This window comes from Notolepis coatsorum, assembly GCF_963971535.1.
Source record: "Notolepis coatsorum genome assembly, chromosome: 17".
In the NCBI taxonomy this organism is placed as follows: domain Eukaryota; kingdom Metazoa; phylum Chordata; class Actinopteri; order Aulopiformes; family Paralepididae; genus Notolepis; species Notolepis coatsorum.
Window position 1 is genome coordinate 54,808,468 of NC_140181.1, and position 19,662 is coordinate 54,828,129.

Below are 19,662 nucleotides of genomic sequence, written 5' to 3' on the forward strand. Positions count from 1 at the left end.
ATATGGACACATGCTGAGGTTACAGGAAGAGAAATTTGGGGAAAGATGGGGAAAGTGGGAGGACTATAAGGGGAACGAAGACGACATCACAGAGGAAGAAACAAATGCAACACAAGAGGGAGAAGGGTAAAGGAGGACAGAGGTTCAAGGAGGGTCTCTGAACCCATGTCACACATTTTTGCTTTAGTTAGTATTCTCTATCTCTATCATTTGGGTAGGACGATTGCTTTATGTTTTTTCAATTTATTATTTATGTCTGTGGAACTTTTGCTTAAGTCTGTATTTATTATTTCTGTTTTTGGGTATTACATTTTTTCTTTTTTTTTCTTTATAATTTGTCTGTTTAACGGTGTTGTACATTATGTCTATATAATATGTACCTGGAAGACCGACTGAGAGGATAATAATATTCAAATATGATGTTGTTTGTATGCTTGTAATACAAAAATGCAAATAAAAATCGAGTTAAAAAAAAAAAAAAGACTCAGAACAGGTCTAGGGTAATGTCATTGTTATTGGAGGAAACAAAGATGTAGCAGTAATCAACTCACCTGCTTACTGTCCACTTCAATGTCGGCCACATAGTTTTCAAACACTGTAGGAACATAGACCTCAGGGAACTGGTCCTTGCTGAACACTATGAGGAGGCAGGTCTTCCCACAAGCTCCATCGCCCACTATCACTAGCTTCTTACGGATCGCAGCCATCTGGAAGAGAACAGCTCAGAGTTAGGATACTCCTCCACACAAGTCAACATTAGGGGTGGGGGGGGTGGGGCTGTCTTAAATACTTCAAAGCTTCGTTCGATGGGCACGGGATTCGAATGGGAAAATAAAATGTGAATACTAAAAAGAGAAAATTTACCTGCAAAATCTTGCGCCTCCAATGCAACGGACGTCATACACCTCATTAACGCCACCTCTCTTTGTTAACTACAACAAGCACATGGAGATTCCTCATTAACTCCTCTGTTGGAGCCATATTGCTTATTATGTAGAATGTTTTTCATTACATATACTTATCAAGAAGCAGAAATAATTTAATTTGGTCATTTGGAACGATTGCGCCCTCTATGTTGGGTTGGTTTGGTATGGTAATAGTAGGCCTAATGGTTCGTTGATTGATAATCATTAGCAGGTGTTAAATGGGTGTGCTGCCCCCTTTCCAGTACAGGACAGATTGTCACAAAAAGAAGGCCGTTGTTTGTGACTGAAATATAGGCCAATACATTTAAATATAATTTTGGGTGTGGTCTGTAACCATACAGTAGAATACATGAAGGGAGGCACTTTACTGCAATAGCAAACAAATAACTTCTCTTATTCTCTTATAACTTTGATTATTTTGATCATCAGAATGGAGGAGCATCACACTAAATAATGCGCTGGCCAGTTATGATTTTCATAATGCAAACTGCCTGGCTTGCGCCCCCCCTCTCTCTGCTATCAGATCGGCGGCACGGTGGTGTAGTAAAGCTAGAAGGTCCAGGGTTCGATTCCCGCTTGGGGACCAGGTTTCCGCGTTGCCAGGTACCCAGGTGGGGTATCTGTATCTCCCAGGCCTTTGTGTGTGGAGTTTGCATGTTCTCCCTGTGCTCGCAAGGGTTTCCCCTCCCGATAAAATAAACCCAATGGAAAAATATGCACAACAGATCGCTAACGCTATTGCGTTCCCCGACGAAGACGGACAGGAGCACTTGGATTGGTTTGCACGCCGACGCCCCTATCTGCTCCTGGCTGCCCTTGGGGGGGAAGGACGACGGGATGGGTCAAGCGCAGAGACTCGATTTCATTGGCGACCGAAAGAAAAATTGCATGTGTGTGTTCCCGTGTGTGCCGCCCATTGCATGTGTGTCACTGCATGATGATTAACACTTTCAGTGCCGGCTAGGGGTGTAAAGGTACACGTATCCGAACCGAACCGCTTCACTGTGTACCGTACCATACCGAAAGGCTGTGTAGTGTACCAAATTAATACAACGGTATGTTAACCACTAACGACCACCCACTGGGGGCTGTTTAAAAAAAAATCAATCTAATATAATTATTATTTAAAAAAAAAATTATAAGTCCATTAATAATTTCTAGGGCTGTCCCCGACTAAGGATTTGGATAGTCGACTATGATTGGCCAAAATTTGCAGACTCCAAAAATAACAAAAAAAATTACAATTCTTTTTTTATTATTAATATTTTTTTTTTTTATCATTCCATTTGGGCTGTGGGGGGTGCTTAATGTCTGAAGGAGTCGACTGAAGGCTTCTTGTCCTCTGCAAAAGCATGCAATTGGTCCACTGATGGATACATCTTGATATTTGTCTAGTCTAGTGTGTTCATTAGATGGGTGAAATCCTCTTTCAGTGCCTCTGTGCCTGTTTTCGTAGGCAGTTAGCATCTGGTATGCGTGCCATTAGCGTTAGCCACGCTTCTAGGCCTCTTTTCTTTTGGAAAGAATGATAAAATATATATATATATATTTTTTTAATAATATTTTTTTTTCTTTTCTTTTTTGTATTCGACTAAGAGGTTGGCAGTCGACTACGGCTCCTTTCGACCGATTAGTCGACTAATCGACTAATAGGGGTCAGCCCTAATAATTTCAATATAGAATATTCGTTGACAGCCCTAGTACAAGTACAATTACCGTACTTTTCGGACTATAAGCCGCAGCTTTTCCCCCCATTTTTCGACCCTGCAGCTTATATAACAGTGCGGCTTATATGTGACTCAACGTGACCAAACCCGAAAATGTAAAAATCTAAATATTGCTTTTTTGACTGCATTGAAATGTTATTTATCTGTTCCCTTATTTGCTAAACTCAATACAACTTGTAAATGAGTTAATTCTTGTTATTTGTCCGACAGTATTGTGTCCCAATGCTAATTATATATGGTAATTAAACATTAAAACACGTGCGGCTTATAGTCCAGTGCGGCTTATATATGTACACATCATTCAATTTAGCTGCTGCGGCTTATAGTCAGGTGCGGCTTATAGTGCGAAAAGTACGGTAGTTACTGCACACTAATACTATCACCCCTGAGTGGAACATGGAAAGCCAAAACTTTCCCCCACTGTACCGAAAACCTGCACCGAACCTTGACTTCAAAGCCGAGGTACGTACCGTACCGTGGTTTTTGTGTACCGGGTCCGTTACACCCCTAGTGCCGGCCATTAGACGCAGCGCTCTGTAGCGACGCCACCGCTAGATAGATAGGGATCCGTCACCTTGTTTGTAGAGCTATAACTATATTCTATATTATAGCTATGGATACAATACTATGGCCCATTTGACATGACCTATCTATCATTCAATATGTGAAAAAGAATAAATTTTTCCATCCATAGGTTCCCGTGTTATACCGTGGTGAATATAAGTATGGTCTTAGAGCGGTCTACGGTAATTCATGAAATGCTGAGTTATAGCCCTACACGTCAATTCCACTATAGACGTTGCCATTTCTTGCCTGTATACGCTATTATCCCGAAAAATCTAATCTATATCATAGGTATTATGTTCCATCATGAATGCATGAAAGGTGGAGTGGGGTCGTTTCTGATTATTTGATTGTGAGTAACGGCATTCGTACTGAACACTAAAAACGGTTATCAGCCCGATCGGTATGAAAGCATTGCAGGATCAAAGCTAAAATTTACGTCAGATCGTTCTTACCTGTGATCGGCAGTATTCCAAAAATAATATTCCATTTGTTTGATCGCCATCTGGTACATCCAATGTCCATTTGGCCCACGGATCCCATATGGATCGGGGATATTTGACGCGCGTCAATGGAACCGGGCAACCGTTCACCTCGGCCGACAAGGAAAAATGAAACCCGAGACATTTGGCCGTCCCACAGGCGAAGATATAAGGTTACAAAGGGTGCTCGATACCGCAGTCTAGCGGGATGGGGTCGGTATTGCACCTCGGGGACCTCAGACTCATTCCCTATTTTATATGGTAATTATATGGATAATGAATAGAAATATCGGGAAAAAAAGGAAAAACGACCCAGAAACGACTTAAAGGGGACATGCATTATAAATGCCTTTTTTCTGTGTTTAGCATGGTTTTATAGTAATCAATGGGTTAGTATCAATGGGTCTGTGTTAGGGGTGGACGGTATGGTCTAAAATGTATATCACGGTATAATTTGAAGCATAGACGGTAACGGTATATATCACGGTATCAGTGTTTCCGTTAGAATAATTTTTTTTGCCTGATAGGCAGGCTATATAAAGAATGACATCCTCAAGGCATGTAGATTTATAATATTTTAACTTAAAACTAGGCTAGTTTTGCGTCATTCCAAATAAAATAAGTCCCGAGTCGAGACTCCGTGCTGCTCCCAATAGTATGCAACTGCAAAGCCGCAGAGTAGGGGCGCTTTCAGGTCCGGTCACAGGCCCGCTCAACAGCGCCCCCCACCCAACGGCTGAATTGCCAATGGCTGAATTGGAGTATTGCACTGTGCTGCTATGACTAATGTGTTACCAAGTTGGCTAATTTAATTGTAATCATCTGCTTTTGTAGGTGCATTGTCTGATATAATTATAAATTATAAATAAAATATAATATAATTGTTTGCTTGATAGACGAAGGTTGCAACATAATTATGTAATGTCATGTCGTTGGCTGTGAGAGCAGCCCCACTGCACCCAGGCAGCACAGCCGAGTGAAACCTTGTTGGCTGCGTCACAGTCACGAAAGGGGTTACTTAATTAATTAATCCAATCCACTTTAATCCAATCCACTTTATTTAAAGTGCTGTACAAGTCCCACAACATAAGATAAAAGAAAGAAATATTATAATAAATTGTTATTATTATTATTTTTTTTTTCTCTCGAAGCTTCGAAGCTCAGCCCTGAAGCGAAGTCATTTATAAGCCTGCTATTCTATATTCTATAACAGGGGTTCCAGGGCACAAAATTAACTTTTTGACTCACCGGCCAGTGGCGGGTAGATGTGAAAATTCTACCCGCCAAGCATATTTCTTACCGGCTAAAAAAAATACGCATTTTTGTGTCACATATATATACAAAATGTTCAGTACATTTCAAGTAGATAAGCTATTACGTTGAATACACACTTAAAGAGGCCAGAGTTAAATTTGTACTCTCTCTCTCTCTGAAGTCTCCCAAACCGTTCCTACAACAATTTTTTTATGTCGCATGATCATTTATTTTGTATAATTCTTTTAACATATCAACATTATCTGGCAATCCTCAGTAAATACTATCAAACTCATGTCATCTGACACACACACACACACACACACACACACAGACAGAGAAAGGGCTCCTTAATTGAACAAGTAGAGAGAGGGATGGAGAGAGAGCCCCGCTCAGCTGTTTTCTGTCTGAACAGGATTGGCTAGCTTAGCTAGCGGCTAACGTTATTTCCCCCCGACGGAAATGAATGACTAGGATGCCAAGCTTGTTAGAAGCATTGGAATTTACACTGCACATAGAAACAGCATGGGGAAAAAAGCTGAGACCGAATTAGTTTGCAAAATTGGAGCTATGCTATTATGTCTTCACACAGACGTTTGTCACGTTTCACAAGCTGTTGTTGTTGGGCGTATACGTAGCTACCTTGGGCTACTTCTGATTGGTGAGCAATGAGAGCACAGCACTTCTGATTGGTAAGCATGACTGGCACGCAAGAAAAAAACTTGAATCAAACTCGCTGTATAACGTATCCCAAATCGCAGGCTTTGCGATTTGCTAAAAGGCGACTGTCGTAAGACCAAAACACACCGCAGTTTTAATAATTTTACATGACTATTTTCATTTTGTTACCCGCCATGTGGCGGACAGACCTCTCAGTGTCACTCGCCAAACCTAAAATCTGCCCACCAATTTCGTGCCCTGAGGAGTTCTCAAACTTTTTTATACCACGACCCCACTTGATTTAGGATTTTTTTTAGCGACCCCACACTTAATGTATCGCGTAATTTCAACGTGGAAATAAGGAATATCAAAATAAAAGCACACGTTGTTGAACTTGATCATGCATATTTATTAGAAAATGAAATTACAGCACTATGTTATCAATGAAATTAATTCATATTATCAACAAAAGCAATGGAATTGTTTCTGTACACATTTATAAAACAAGGCATATTTAGCCAAAATATGTTGCCAGAACATGAAGAAAATGCGCTCACGTGCGCTTTGGCGGAGATCCGCTGCTACTCTGAAAATCCGGCCTCACAGAGGTATGTTTATGAGAAGGGGACAAGCTTTCTCAGTGCAGCATTACACAACACTGGGTACTCGTTCCGGACTGATATCCAGAACTTTGCGAGGGCCTGTTGTCCAGTGAACTTGACTTTCAGTAGCTCGTCACACGAAAGACGAATTACCCCAAAATCTCAGCCGGGTGGAAAACTCTATCAGAGTTTTTTTTTTTTTTTGCCAATGCGCAACCCCGCTGTCACCTACCCGCGACCCCACTTTGGGTTGCGACCCGTAGTTTGAGAACCGCTGTTCTATAATAATATTTCAAATTGCATTGGTCCGGATGGGATAATTCAGTACTGTATCTACAGAACCTTCTGTTTAATCATCTTCCCTTTATTCATTTCCTTAGATTTTTTGTACACATGATCTCAGGAAGGTACTGAACGAGATCAGTGGCAGTTCTTCTTGTCTGGTCATTATTAGCCTGGTGTTATTCACTGTCAAAGATGCAAAGAAAAATCATAATTCATATTCTCCTTTGTTTCATCACAATTTAAGCGAGCCTAGTAATAGACACAATATTTCTGACACTTACTGGGAATACATTCACTGAGGTCCATAGATGTCCCTAGATACCAAGAATATGCAAATGTGCCTTGTAGAAGCGCAATGCATAAATCCACTCGGAAAGTAGTGTCTCCATCTCCTCGCTAACTTTTTTTCTCCCTCCTCCAGTTATGCGGGCTCTTTTACCGTCAGCTCTGGAATCAACTTTCGTCTCTGTTTAGTACCGGTAGCCATGCTTGCTCTGTTGTTGTTGTGTTACGTGCTGTGCGTGACCTGTGTTCCATATACGGAAGTAAGGGGAGGTTCGCTCACGCGTGTATATTAGTAACCCGGAACGCGGAAGTGAAACTCTGTTGGGGAAAATATACACGCAACCGGGCTTGTATTAGGAGGTCGGCTTATAATTGCTTATTTCAACAGCGCACCCGGCAGGGAACAAACTTAACTTTTTGACTTACCTACCAGCCATTTGGCTGGTCGATTTTAAAAACGACCAGCCGGGCAGATATATTTATATAAATAGCTTTTTAGTATATCGCCATGTGTTATTATTAGGCCTAACAAAATTAATAGTTGGTTTCAGGTTGCCGACCGACCCTGCCGATTTAGGTGCGACCCAATATATTTTATGAGTTTTTTAAAAAAATTATAAAAAATAAAAAATACATTTTTTTTTTTTTTTTTTTTTTTTAAGAATACAGTTTCATAGAAATCTTAGTCAAACATTTAGTATTATGGATATTAAACATGCTGGCAGAGTATTAAGTAATTAAATAAAGAAATTCCCTATCCATAGTCGCCGTGGGAAAGAATAAAATAAAAAAATAAAATAAAATAAATTCCCTACCTACCCATGGCCAAACTGACAACCAACCTGAAACCAACTATTAATTTTGTTAGGCCTAGGGAATTTCTTTATTTAATTAAAATGTTCACAACAACATGGATGCATGTACTCTGCCAGCATGTTTAATATCCATAATACTAAATGTTTGACTAAGATTTCTATGAAACTTTATTCTAAAAAAAAAAAAAAAAAAAATTTAAACTCAGAAAATATATTGGGTCGCACCTAAATCGGCAGGGTCGGTCGGCAACCTGAAACCAACTATTAATTTTGTTAGGCCTTAGTATATAATACTCTCATATGCTATTTTCAATTAATATCATAAACAACATAAGGAATATTAGCATAATTTTGAGTGGACTGAAGGAATGAGTCAGCGTTAATAGTTTTAAATGCAAATAATTTATTGAAACATAGAAGTGGGGTCGGGACACACTAGGGCTGGGCGATATGGAAAAAAATCATATCGCGATAACGATATGATAATGTTATCATATTTCTCGATATCGATAATTAATTATCGAATTGTTATAAGTATAAAAAACAAAAACAAAAACAATGTGCACCGTGACTCGTGACTGGAGTCTAGTTCTGCTAGCACACATAGCCTACTGTGTACAGACGGTTTCAAACTGTATTTTAAATTAGAAAGCAAACAAAATAAATGGACAAGAGAAAAATAAATCTCAATTTGGTCAGTATTGTCATTTGGACAAGCAAAGCCATTACTTTAAGTTGCAGGCAAGAAAGACAAGTCTGTCCACCATTTCATTTTTTTTTTTATTTCGATATTCGATATCGATTAAAATATATCGCGTTATTTATCGTTATCGTTATATCGCCCAGCCCTAGGACACACACACATTGTTTCAACTCACCACCCCTGCATCATATTGTAGTCTGTCTTCAAACTTCCACTCCTCTCGAAACTTTTTTATATTTGAATATCAACATTATCTGTCCATCCTCAGTAATCCTCAGTTTACTATAATATACTCCTTTCCCTTTCCCCAGTCCACACTGTCTGCTGTTCTCTATGGCTCTGCTCTGCCTCTGATCAGGATTAGCTTGTTAGCTCACGCCAACGTTGTAGTGATTGTAATTAGGGATGCCACCGATACCGATACCGATTGTTCAACTAACACAATCGGCCGATACCGATATTTGTTGCAAAATATTATTTTTAAATATTTTTTAAATATTTTCTTTTTTGTAATATTTTTTTTTTTTGTAATTTTTTTATAATTTTTTTGGAACTACTGTATATTTGTCTTACAAATTGTGCTCACCGATATGAACATAGGCCTCTTTACTTACTTAAAAAAAGGAAACATCAAGAAAATCTCTCTCCCAGTATGTTCTGCAGGGCTGCAGCTAGATACTAGTTCTCCCAGCATGGTCTACCTGCTGGGCTGCAGCGAGATACTATTGTCTCAACCAATGACATTTTGATTGACAGTCGATTCTGCCAATTACGTCACACACCGCTTGCACCCGCCTCTGCTGTTACCACCAATCGGCAAGCGTGTTGCATTTTTTACTTCTGCTTTTGTCCGCCATTGATTTTGACGACAGAGGTTTTCTAGAACAACAACATGGCGCGGCGTGCGGCCGACGTTTAGCTTTTAGCTCCGCAGGATGACTTTAATGAGGCATAATGATTTTACTGCAACTAATGTTATAATAAAACAAAGCCTTTCTATACATGTGTCTGATTGAAAACGTTATTAACAGATTGCAGAATGGGTAAAACTCAGGGCTCTGTGAGCAACGGAAGGAACTGAGCTAGTATGAACGCTTGCTACGTTCGGGTAAATAATATGCTGATGTTATGAACGTGTAACACTAACTATATAATGTTAATGCCACAAAACGAATGCCTTGTTAATCATAAGTAGTAACTTTGATGCAGTAGCTTGTGTGTGTGTGTGTGTGTGGGGGAGGGACTGCCCGGACTGGGGACGGCAGCTAGTATGAACGCTTGCTATGTTCGGGTAAATAATATGCTGATGTTATGAACGTGTAACACTAACTATATAATGTTAATGCCGCAAAACGAATGCCTTGTTAATCATAAGTAGTAACTTTGATGCAGTAGCTGTAGGGATGGGTACCTTTCACATTTGAACCGATACCTGTGAATCGATACCGGTACCCAACGGTACCTTTTTTCGGTACTTTAGTCTCAAGAAATTTTATTTACATACCTCAGTCGTAAAAAAAAAATCCAAACTTCAAATAACTACAATTTCGACAGTTTTCGGCTTGTCATTGCTCTGACTGCTTTGTTGTTGAATCAAGTCAAATCCTAGGTAAGCATATATTGTGCGTGTGAACGTTGACATGAAAAGAAAAAAGTAAAAAAAAAAAAAGGTAAAAAAGTAAAAAATAATAAAAAAAAAATAATAATTGTTTTCTCACTTGATTCGATACTCGGTAGTACCGACGTGTTTCGGTTCGGTGCCTCAAAAGTACCGAATTCGGTACCCATCCCTAGTAGCTTGTGTGTGTGTGTGGGGGGGACTGCCCGGACTGGGGACGGCGTTGTTCAGGTCGCGAGTGAACTTTTTTTTGTCTTGACGCTACACAAATTGATGGATATTTATCGGCTACTGCCATCGGCACATTCGAGCTTATCGGCCGATTGCAGTCAACAAGGCACTTATCGGCCGATACCGATACCCGACCGATACATCGGTGCACCCCTAATTGTAATGGTACATAAACGTTAATTTCGGGCGATGTGGGCATAAAGGAATGGCGACGGTGCAAAGCATGTAGACAGGGACCGAAACTAGAGAGCGCCACCCGCCATTTGCGCTCAGTTTTTACGTTTGGCGCCTCCCACTAGGGGTGGACGGTATGGTCTAAAATTTATATCATGGTATAATTTGAAGCATAGACGGTAACGGTATATATCACGGTATAATCGTTTTTGATAAAAAAAAAAATTTTATTTTATATAATTTTTTTTTTTTTTTTATAAAATATATATATTATATAATTAGACTTGTACTTGTATTATCTGCGAGACATCGCCACCACGCAACAAGCTCCACTGTCTGTGTGTACTCTAGTAGCCTCCAGCTACGGCCAGGTTTCCCCGGAGCTGCACCTGGACCTATACTCAGTAGCCTCGAGCAGAGCTACGGCCAGGATTCTCCGGCGCTGCACCTGGACCCTATTATATTGGAATAACGTTAGCAAGCCCTCAGCTCGAATACGCATCGAATCAGTGTTATAAGACATTGATATCAGGAGCTATCCGGCTAAGCCGGATATATAACGTTAATACAACGCCTCAGTGAATTATTTAGTTCAATGGGACATTTCGTTTTGAACGGTGAACTAACTCGCGTTAACGTGAGCTAACGGCTAACAGGTAGCACACACACGTCTCTCTCTACTAGACTTTGTGGAGCGTTTGTTGATGTCAGGAGCTATCGGTAGCTGGCCGACTAGATACCGTTCGGTTAGACAATGCCTCATCATGTATTAAACTAAAAGTGAATAGTTGACTGGGTCATTTTGTAACGGTAGCTAAGCTAACGTTAGCTCAGGGAGACGCCGCCGACAGCTGAGCTCCCGTGTCCCGTCCCACTAGACTACTAGATCCGTGTTTACATGCGTGCGGTAGGGGCTGGCACGCCCACTGCGCGAAGCCTCCTAAATAACTTTTTCCAGTTCGCACATATCTATTATCTATGACTAATTCTATCTATTTTTAGGGGCAAATGCGAGTGAAATAGTCGCGCTGTGGTTACATGACGTCATTGGTATTTTAGAGCTGCACTACCGGTTTAGACGGTATAGTCAAAATCCATACCGTAGAGCAAATTCATACCGTTTATACCGTATACCGTTTATACCGTCCACCCCTACCTCCCACTGAGAGGTCTGATCCAATTCTTTAGCGGAGTTCTCACTCGCTGTCTCAGCACAGACATGCAGCGCACCGCGCACTGCTGCTGCTGCTCCTACCCCCTCCCTACCTGTTTCTGTATGCCTGCATGTAAACAGAGGCTATTGCCTCCGAGTCACCGTGACGTTAGTCTAGTCAGTGTGGGACCTTCGTGAGATAACGTTAGCTACCGTTACAAAATGACCCAGTCAACTATTCACTTAGTTTAATACATGAGGCATTGTGTAATGTTATCCAGCCGGCTAGCTACTGATAGCTCCAGACATCAACAAATCCTCCAGCAATAGTCCAGTGCACAATACCTCCGTTGGCTAGGTAGCTCACTAGTCACTACGAAATGTCGCAGTAAACTAAATAGTTCACTGAGGCGTTGTCCCAACGCTATCCAGCAGTAGCTACAGATAGCTCCTGGCATCAATGTCCTACAACAACAACATGCGTATTCGAGTCCCTGGCTTACATCGCATGAGTGAGGGCTGCTGAATAGGGTCCAGCTGTAGCTCAGGAGAATCCTTTTGCATGCTGAATGTAGCGTTTAGGGTCCAGCTGCAGCGCCGGAGAATCCTTGCTGGAGCTGGAGGCCACTCGAGTATACACACAGACAGTGGAGCTGTTTGCGGACAGCGAGGTGGCGATGTCTCGCAGATAACACAATCACAAGTATGATTATATAATATATATATTTTATTAAAAAATATATATATATATATAAAATAATAATACTTTTTTTTTTATCAAAAAAAATTGGCAGGTAAGAAATATGCTTGGCGGGTAGATTCTTCCCATCTACCCGCCACTGGCCGGTGAGTCAAAAAGTTAATTTCGCTCCCTGCATGTAGATGCATTTGACTCGTTGTGAGAAGGAAAAAAACACCACAGACTTATTTCGCATCTGTAGGCGCACTGCAGTGCCACGGACGACATATCTCGTTTTATCAGCCCCCCCCCCGTTGAGTGCCCACGACGACAAATATCGTTTTATTGTTTTATTAGCGATCTGAATTCATATTTCATCAACCGAGTCTCCCGTTGGTACACCAGCCCCTACAGGAGATCAGAATGGAAAAAAGCACCCCCTATCGTCTATCCCTGTGTAACTGCAGGTCAGTCGCTTAGACCTGGGATCTGTAGATATGTAGAGGCGGAGCCAGCTGGCTCCTTGTGCTGGCAAGAAGTCTGATCAACATGGAAGTCATCGCGGGACGGGAATCAGCCTGGAATATATATTCACAGCAGCCATTAATCAATCAATAAGCGTGATCAATATTTGGAATGGCGATCAGGAATTGGAATAATCTTTTTGGAGAACATCTGATCTGAGGTAAGGAATCTATTTTACCAGTCTTGGGATAATCAGAGTTGTATTCGCTGAGCTCTCAGTGTTCGCCCTATGTGTGTGTGTGTGTGTGGGCGCGATCGCTGATGAGGAAATAAGATAATCGATATTTCAGCCCGCTTCTATAGTGTGCATAAGTACACATATACTATCGATAATCTAGCGTTTATTTGAAAACTATTCATAAATAGGCCGAAAAATTTCAACGTTTTTGTGTATTCTAGAATATTCCAGTACAGGGCGTTTATTATGGAATCTTTTTATTTTCCTTGAAAACTAGGGCTTTTCAAAATGCTATAAAACGGAAATTAACCGATAAAAAAACAATCCGCTTCGACAATGTTGAGTCATTGATAAGCGACGGGCAGATTAGACACATAGCCATAATTTAAAACATAGATTAGGCGTTATTAACGCTAACATTGAAGTGGATGATGGGCTTTGACAAATGTAGCCTATATTTTTCAGTCAGTTCGGTCTTTGTGTGCCAAACATTATTTAAGGCTGTAAACACTGTAAACTTTTTTTTTTAATAAATGAGAAGCATGTTTAGATTTTAGTGTTACATTTTTTTTTTATATAAAAAAACAACATATATCGAACCGAACCGAAAACCGTGACCCCAAAACCGTGATACGAACCGAACAGTCCATTTTGTGAACCATTCCACCCCTAGTTGATACGTTGATCAGATGGATTGCCGTGAAATGAATAAACAATCGGGCTGAAAATAACGTTAGTTTCCTCTTACCGTTCGCCGATGAGACTGGAGGAAAAATATTCCAATTATTTGAATTCGATCTGCTAGATCCATTTCCCGTTTGTATGATGCAATAGACGCCGAAATCATATTGATTATTGCATTTCGAAAGCGATCCCAATGCACTCAAGTGTGTATCTAGATCCACGCTACAAGATATTACTGCCGGAGGAATTTCCTCGATGCACCGAGCGCGTTATTTCTAAACCTAGCCGCATTTCTGGCAAGACGCTCTCCGATTCTACACTGGTTAAGCTTAGGCACTCTTTCGAAGTTGGTTAAGGTTAGAGTTTGTCTTAGAGCGTGACGGCAAGTTCTTTCGACGGTTAAGCTTAGGCACTCTTTCGAAGTTGGTTAAGGTTAGAGTTTGTCTTAGAGCATGACGATAGATAGAACGCCAGGTAGTTTGCAGGCTGTTCGACGCGGAAATGGGCAAAGACACAGCTCGTCACGCGATTGGGCAAACATGTCAGTGGCCAATCAGAGAGCGTCAGTCAGTGCCAATCAGAGAGCGTCTGCCAGAAATGCGGCTAGGTTTAGAAATAACACGCACCGAGCGCCACTTCCGGTTTGGCTTGGAGTGTAACTCGCCCGACATCCACCAGGCGGCAGTATTGAGGCGTTGCAATATCATACAGGGTCCAGCTGCAGTCCCGGAGGGAGGCTTAGGCGAAAAAATGAAATATTGATCCCAAAAAGTAGTTAACTCGTTTCTGGCGCACAACGCATGGCGGGCAATAACGAGTATACTCGTTTTTGGCGTCCAATGTGTTAAGAGGTTAAAGACTTGTTCAAAAAGTCAGGCGACAAAATCCGCTCAGCGGTTCTCGAGTCACATGCCGATATGTGAGGCGTGCTCCATTGTACACACGGCAGAGTCAGATTACCACCCCAGACTCCCGAGGCTCTAGCTCCGTCAATCATTTGGCGATCTCGAGAATTATTGAACAGGGTTGTAGCCTATGAGTGTGGCTTTCCAATCAGTGGCGGCTGGTACATAGAGGGCGCTAGGGTGCCACCCCCCCCTGGTGGAAAGAAGAAGAAAGAATTCTTTGCGTGTCCTATTCATCCCCCGGCCCCTAGCCCCCTCCACTCCCTTTTCATGGGCACTCCACCTCAGCTCCACCGTCAGTGCACAACTCACAGGGCAAAATGCAAATACATTTAATCCAATCAGCGCCGTCAAATACAATATCCAAGGGCGCTTTCCTCTAGCGCCCAAAGTAGTCACTCTATTGGCTGAGAGTGGCACGTGACATCACGTCCCTAATCACCTTGAGGGTCTAGTAGGAAAATACACTCGGCTAGTAGTTGTCGGAAATTGATAATAATCACAAGATACTGTACATTCAGACAGTGTTGGATCTAACTAAATAGATTTATATGGACACTTTTATGGAAAGTTCAAGCCTGGACCACAAAGCTTCTCGAAGGGTTAAGGCTATACTCGGTCTTAGCTGGTTCGGTAAGAACAACAACAACAACAACAACAACAACAACAACAACAACAACAACAACAACAACAACAACAACAACAACAACAACAACAACAAGCTATATGGCTAGCTGGATTCAGTCATGTAAATGCGTATTTTGCTTTCCATCATCATCAAAAAAATCCTTCCGACTAGGGATGGGACTTTCTAGCAAAAGTGCTATTAGAAAATGTGTGTTTCATAATATCGAATATTCGCCCTCCCCCAAAAGAAATTATATACAAAATAAAATGTATATAATAATAATTTTAAAAAAAATTATCAGGTGACCGACAATAAATCAAAATAACACCATTCACCATTGTAGCCTATAATAACAGCATTGCATTGGCCTATCAACCGGCTTTAATAAACAAACAGAAACAGTAGCATGTGCATCTTTTTGATCAATTAGGCTAGATTGATGCATTTAACTTTCAAATGTACACAAAAAAATAAGGTCCGGGGGTTCATGCCCCCGGACCCCCCTAGAGGGTCGGAGGTTCACCCCCCATAGTCTCTGAAAATCCTGTGGGAAACACTGGATACCCCAAGTGGGGATCTGCGAATCAGGGATCTAGGTGAAAAATCACGAGCGAAAACCGGAAGAGAAAAAAACGCTGAATGAATTGAAGTCAATGAGGAAATGGAATCCTGGAGAGCTTTTCTTATTGTACATAGTTTACAAAAATCGCTCCTAATCACAAATTTCTGAACGGATCTTTATGAAATTTGGACATATACTACTTAAGACTTCAGGCTATGGACCCAGTGTTTTCAAGCTTATACCAATTTGTTTGGATATATTTTTTTTTTTTTATATTGCAGCTACTACAGAAAAACATGAGTTTTTCTACAACTCAAGTTCAGACCTATGTTACTCTATTTCATTAGCAGCACTAAAAGTGATCTTTCTTTATCAAAAACTCCAGAATGTGGGGCGCCCCAGTGGCACGGCGACACGGCCGACCCGGGTTCGACTCCCGAACCCGTCGTTATTTGCCGAATGTCTTCCCCCCACTCTGTCTCCCATTCCTCCTCTGTCTCTCTCTACTGGACTGCCCAGTAGCAATAAAGCGATAAAACGCCAAAAAAAAATCTTAAAAAAAAAAAAAAAATCCAGAATGTGTTCTGTCAAAGGAGACCAGGCTATAAGTATAAAGTATAGTATTTTGGTTTGCAAAAAAAGTATGCAGTCCTATGGCCACTTTTTGGGGCGCCTGTTAACACTTTCAGGGCCCTTGCTTAACCTTGATTTACCGGTTGAATGCCCACCATCCACTTCAATGTTAGCGTTAAAAACGCCTAATCTATGTTTTAAATTATGGCTATGTGTCTAATCTGCCCGTCGCTTATCAATGACTCGTTTTCCAGTCAACATTGTCAAAGCGGATTGTTTTTATCGGTTCATTTTCGTTTTATAGCATTTTGAAAAGCCCTCGTTTTCAAGGAAAATATAAAGATTCCATGATAAAAGACATTTACTGGAATATTCTAGAATACACAAACGTTGTCATTTTTCAGCCTATTTATGAATAGTTTTCAAATAAACGCTAGATTATCGATAGTATGTGTACGTATGCACGCTAGAGACGCAAGCTGAAAAATCGATTCTCTTATTTCCTCATCAGCGATCGTGCATACACACACATAGGGCAAACGCTGAGATCTCAGCGAATACAACTCTGATTATCCCAAGACAGACTGGTAAAATAGATTCCTTACCTCAGATCAGATGTTCTCCAAAAAGATCATTCCAATTCCTGATCGCCATTCCAAATATCGATCACGCTTATTGATTGAGTATTGGCTGCTGTGAATATATATTCCAGGCTGATTCCCGTCCCGCGATGACTTCCATGTTGATCAGACGTCTTGCCAGCACAAGGAACCAGCTGGCTTCGCCTCTACATATCTACAGATCCCAGGTCAGTCTAAGCGACTGACCTGCAGTTACACAGGGATAGACGATAGGGGGCGTTTTTTTCCATTCTGAGCTCCTGGAGGAGCTGCTGTACCAACAGGAGACTCGGTTGATGAAATATGAAATCAGATCGCTAATAAACAAATAAAACAATATTTGTCGTCGTGGGCACTCAGTGGGGGGCATGAAATAACGAGATAACACGTCTGTGGCACTCAAAGTGTTAAGAGGTTAAAAGGGGCAGAGATTATCAGAGTACAACAGACAGCATTTACGCATGCATATGTGGTGGCTATCCACTCTTTATTCTCCTTCCATATTCTCATTGTGGATATTAGCCTACACCTTGCCAGAAAACTACTCATCTCATACTCAGCCTGCATTTTCAAGGAGGCCACTGTAGCTTTGTGATACGAAAGCTGGGAACATATGGGAAACACAATGCACATTATAAAACCACTCTCTAGGCACTCCTAGTCCGATATAGCCTATATTATGTGGACATTTAGAAAAATTCAGACAAAGCCAGCTTACGCAATTAATTAATTAATACGGACTGTATTGATCTATTTATGACGTGAAATAAATCTTGGCCCGATACCTGGGGTTGAGGGGTTAACATATTGAATAAGAAATATTATATTATTGTTTCCATCGTATTTTTTGTTTCTGCTATAAATAAGAAAAAACGTAAATAATTTAATTTCACTGCATTTGTGCAGCCTTGTTTATTCACTGTGCCCATGGTAACGGCGATGAACGCAGCCATAAAGGTTTCCTTAATCAGAAAAGATCAGAATATCTGATCACTGCATAATTCATAAATGTTCAGCTTACTTTTTGGTTATCTGTGACATACACCCAATCCAAGGTTATTATTGTGGTCTGAGCGAACCGGGAAGCTTTAAACAGGGAGCAAAAGGCAGAAGCAGGGTCACAAACCCAAAAAATATTTAATCCACAGAACATGCAGTTATCCCAGCTCCAAAACAAAACCATGGTACTCCAGCATTTTGAAACAGCTGATAGGCCGTGTTACCAGTAAAAACGGCTCCACTACGTAGTAATCAGCTTTTTCCAAGAAATAAAACAGTGCCAAGTGATTGCAGAATAAGTGCTGGAAGACGATGATTTTGTGTTAAAAATAGGTAACCCTTTTGCCTGTATCATGGTGTGGATTAAAAAGTGTTTGGTTTCAAGACCCTGTTTGCTTTTGTTTCGCTCTGAACCTGGACAGAACTCTGACCACAGGACTCTGTAAGTAAGCTAATAGCTTTGCATCCACCACACTAGTATGAATGAATGAAAACTTTATTTAACAGATTGCAGAATGGGTACTAGAGAATATCTAGACAGCGCCTCTATAACAGACGGTCCTGCACAGTAGCGCAGCGACCGGAACAGGAAGTTGAGACGCTACTTGTAAATACACCTGCAGTCGTCCGAGACTTATTTGTATATTGTTTTCTTCTTTATTAAACTGGATGGAACAAATGGAATATCGTTCTTATTTATATACAAATAACTGGATGTAGTCCAACGGATATGATCAGTGGACTGTGGATCAGAGGAGGACGACGAGGTGCGCAAACAGACCAGAGAAAGTCGGATAGTCGACGGAGCCGTCGGCAAACAACACGGCACCTTGTCGACTTAAAGGACCAGGACACTGTTAACGTCGACAATTGGTATGGATTTTTTTTTGCTTTCATTGGATTATAGTGGACTTTTATTATTAGTTCCAACGGAAGATGCCAAAAGGGATTATTTTTTTGGAGCTACAGCTGTAGTCTGAAGTAATTTTTATACATTGGAAGCAAGCTATTAATTATTCATCCAAATAACTGACAATGGTGCTTATAAATGCAGAGTGCCCTATTGAGGATTGTGACTATGTAGCTGAGCATGTAGCGGCGGCCGTGGTGGCGGCCATGTTAAGTGTACACGCCACTATACATGTCGCAGGCGCAGCCCCCTGGGCGCCGGGCGCAAATGCTAAAATGGAGAAGCTAAAGCGTCCCTCCATAGCACTGGCCGGAACGGGCGAGGCCTGGTCATACTTCGTAACCCGCTGGGGTGAGTATAAAACAGGCACCAAGCTGGTCGGGCCCGACATAGTTTCACAGCTACTGGAGTGCTGCGAGGAGGATCTGAGGAAGGACCTCACACGCGCGGCAGGCAGGAGCCTAGCGGGCAACGACGAGGAGGACGTCCTCGCTGCCATGAAGGCACTCGCCGTTCGCGCAGAGAACACCATGGTAGCTCGGGCAGCCCTGTCTAACATGCGGCAGGGTTATGAAGAGCCCATCCGGTCGTTCCACGCCCGCATCAAGGGGCAGGCGGACACGTGCAAGTACCAGATGAAATGCACTAGGACAGGGTGCGACCAAGTCAACGACTTCACGGAAGAGATCCTACGAGACGTGATTGCCCGTGGCATTGCAGATTCGGAAATACAGCTCGACCTGCTCGGTGAGAAGAACCAGAACATGCCACTAAAGGACATGATCGAGTATATCGAGGCTAAGGAGTCTGGAAAGCGCTCGGCATCGCGCCTGCTTGACCGAGCGCGGACACGGTCAGCAGTTCGTACAGGCGGGTGAGACAACAGGACACCCGCGCCAGAGGAGGAGCCAGGCTAGAGA

At 41.6% G+C, this 19,662-nt stretch overlaps 1 protein-coding gene across 2 annotated transcripts in view; it reads right to left on the bottom strand.

Annotated features, from left to right (window-relative positions):
• Positions 1 to 19,662, bottom strand: part of rhoaa (ras homolog gene family, member Aa) — a 53,414-nt gene that overhangs the window by 27,882 nt on the left and 5,870 nt on the right. The window contains exons 2-3 of one of the 2 annotated variants that reach the window (XM_084332634.1): positions 865 to 932; positions 552 to 707 (exon numbers count right to left, since the gene is read on the bottom strand). In XM_084332634.1, coding sequence (XP_084188760.1) covers positions 552 to 707 — 156 coding nt within the window. In that variant the 5' untranslated portion in view covers positions 865 to 932. The remainder of the gene's footprint in view (positions 1 to 551; positions 708 to 864; positions 933 to 19,662) is intronic. The other variant, XM_084332635.1, reaches the window with a different exon arrangement.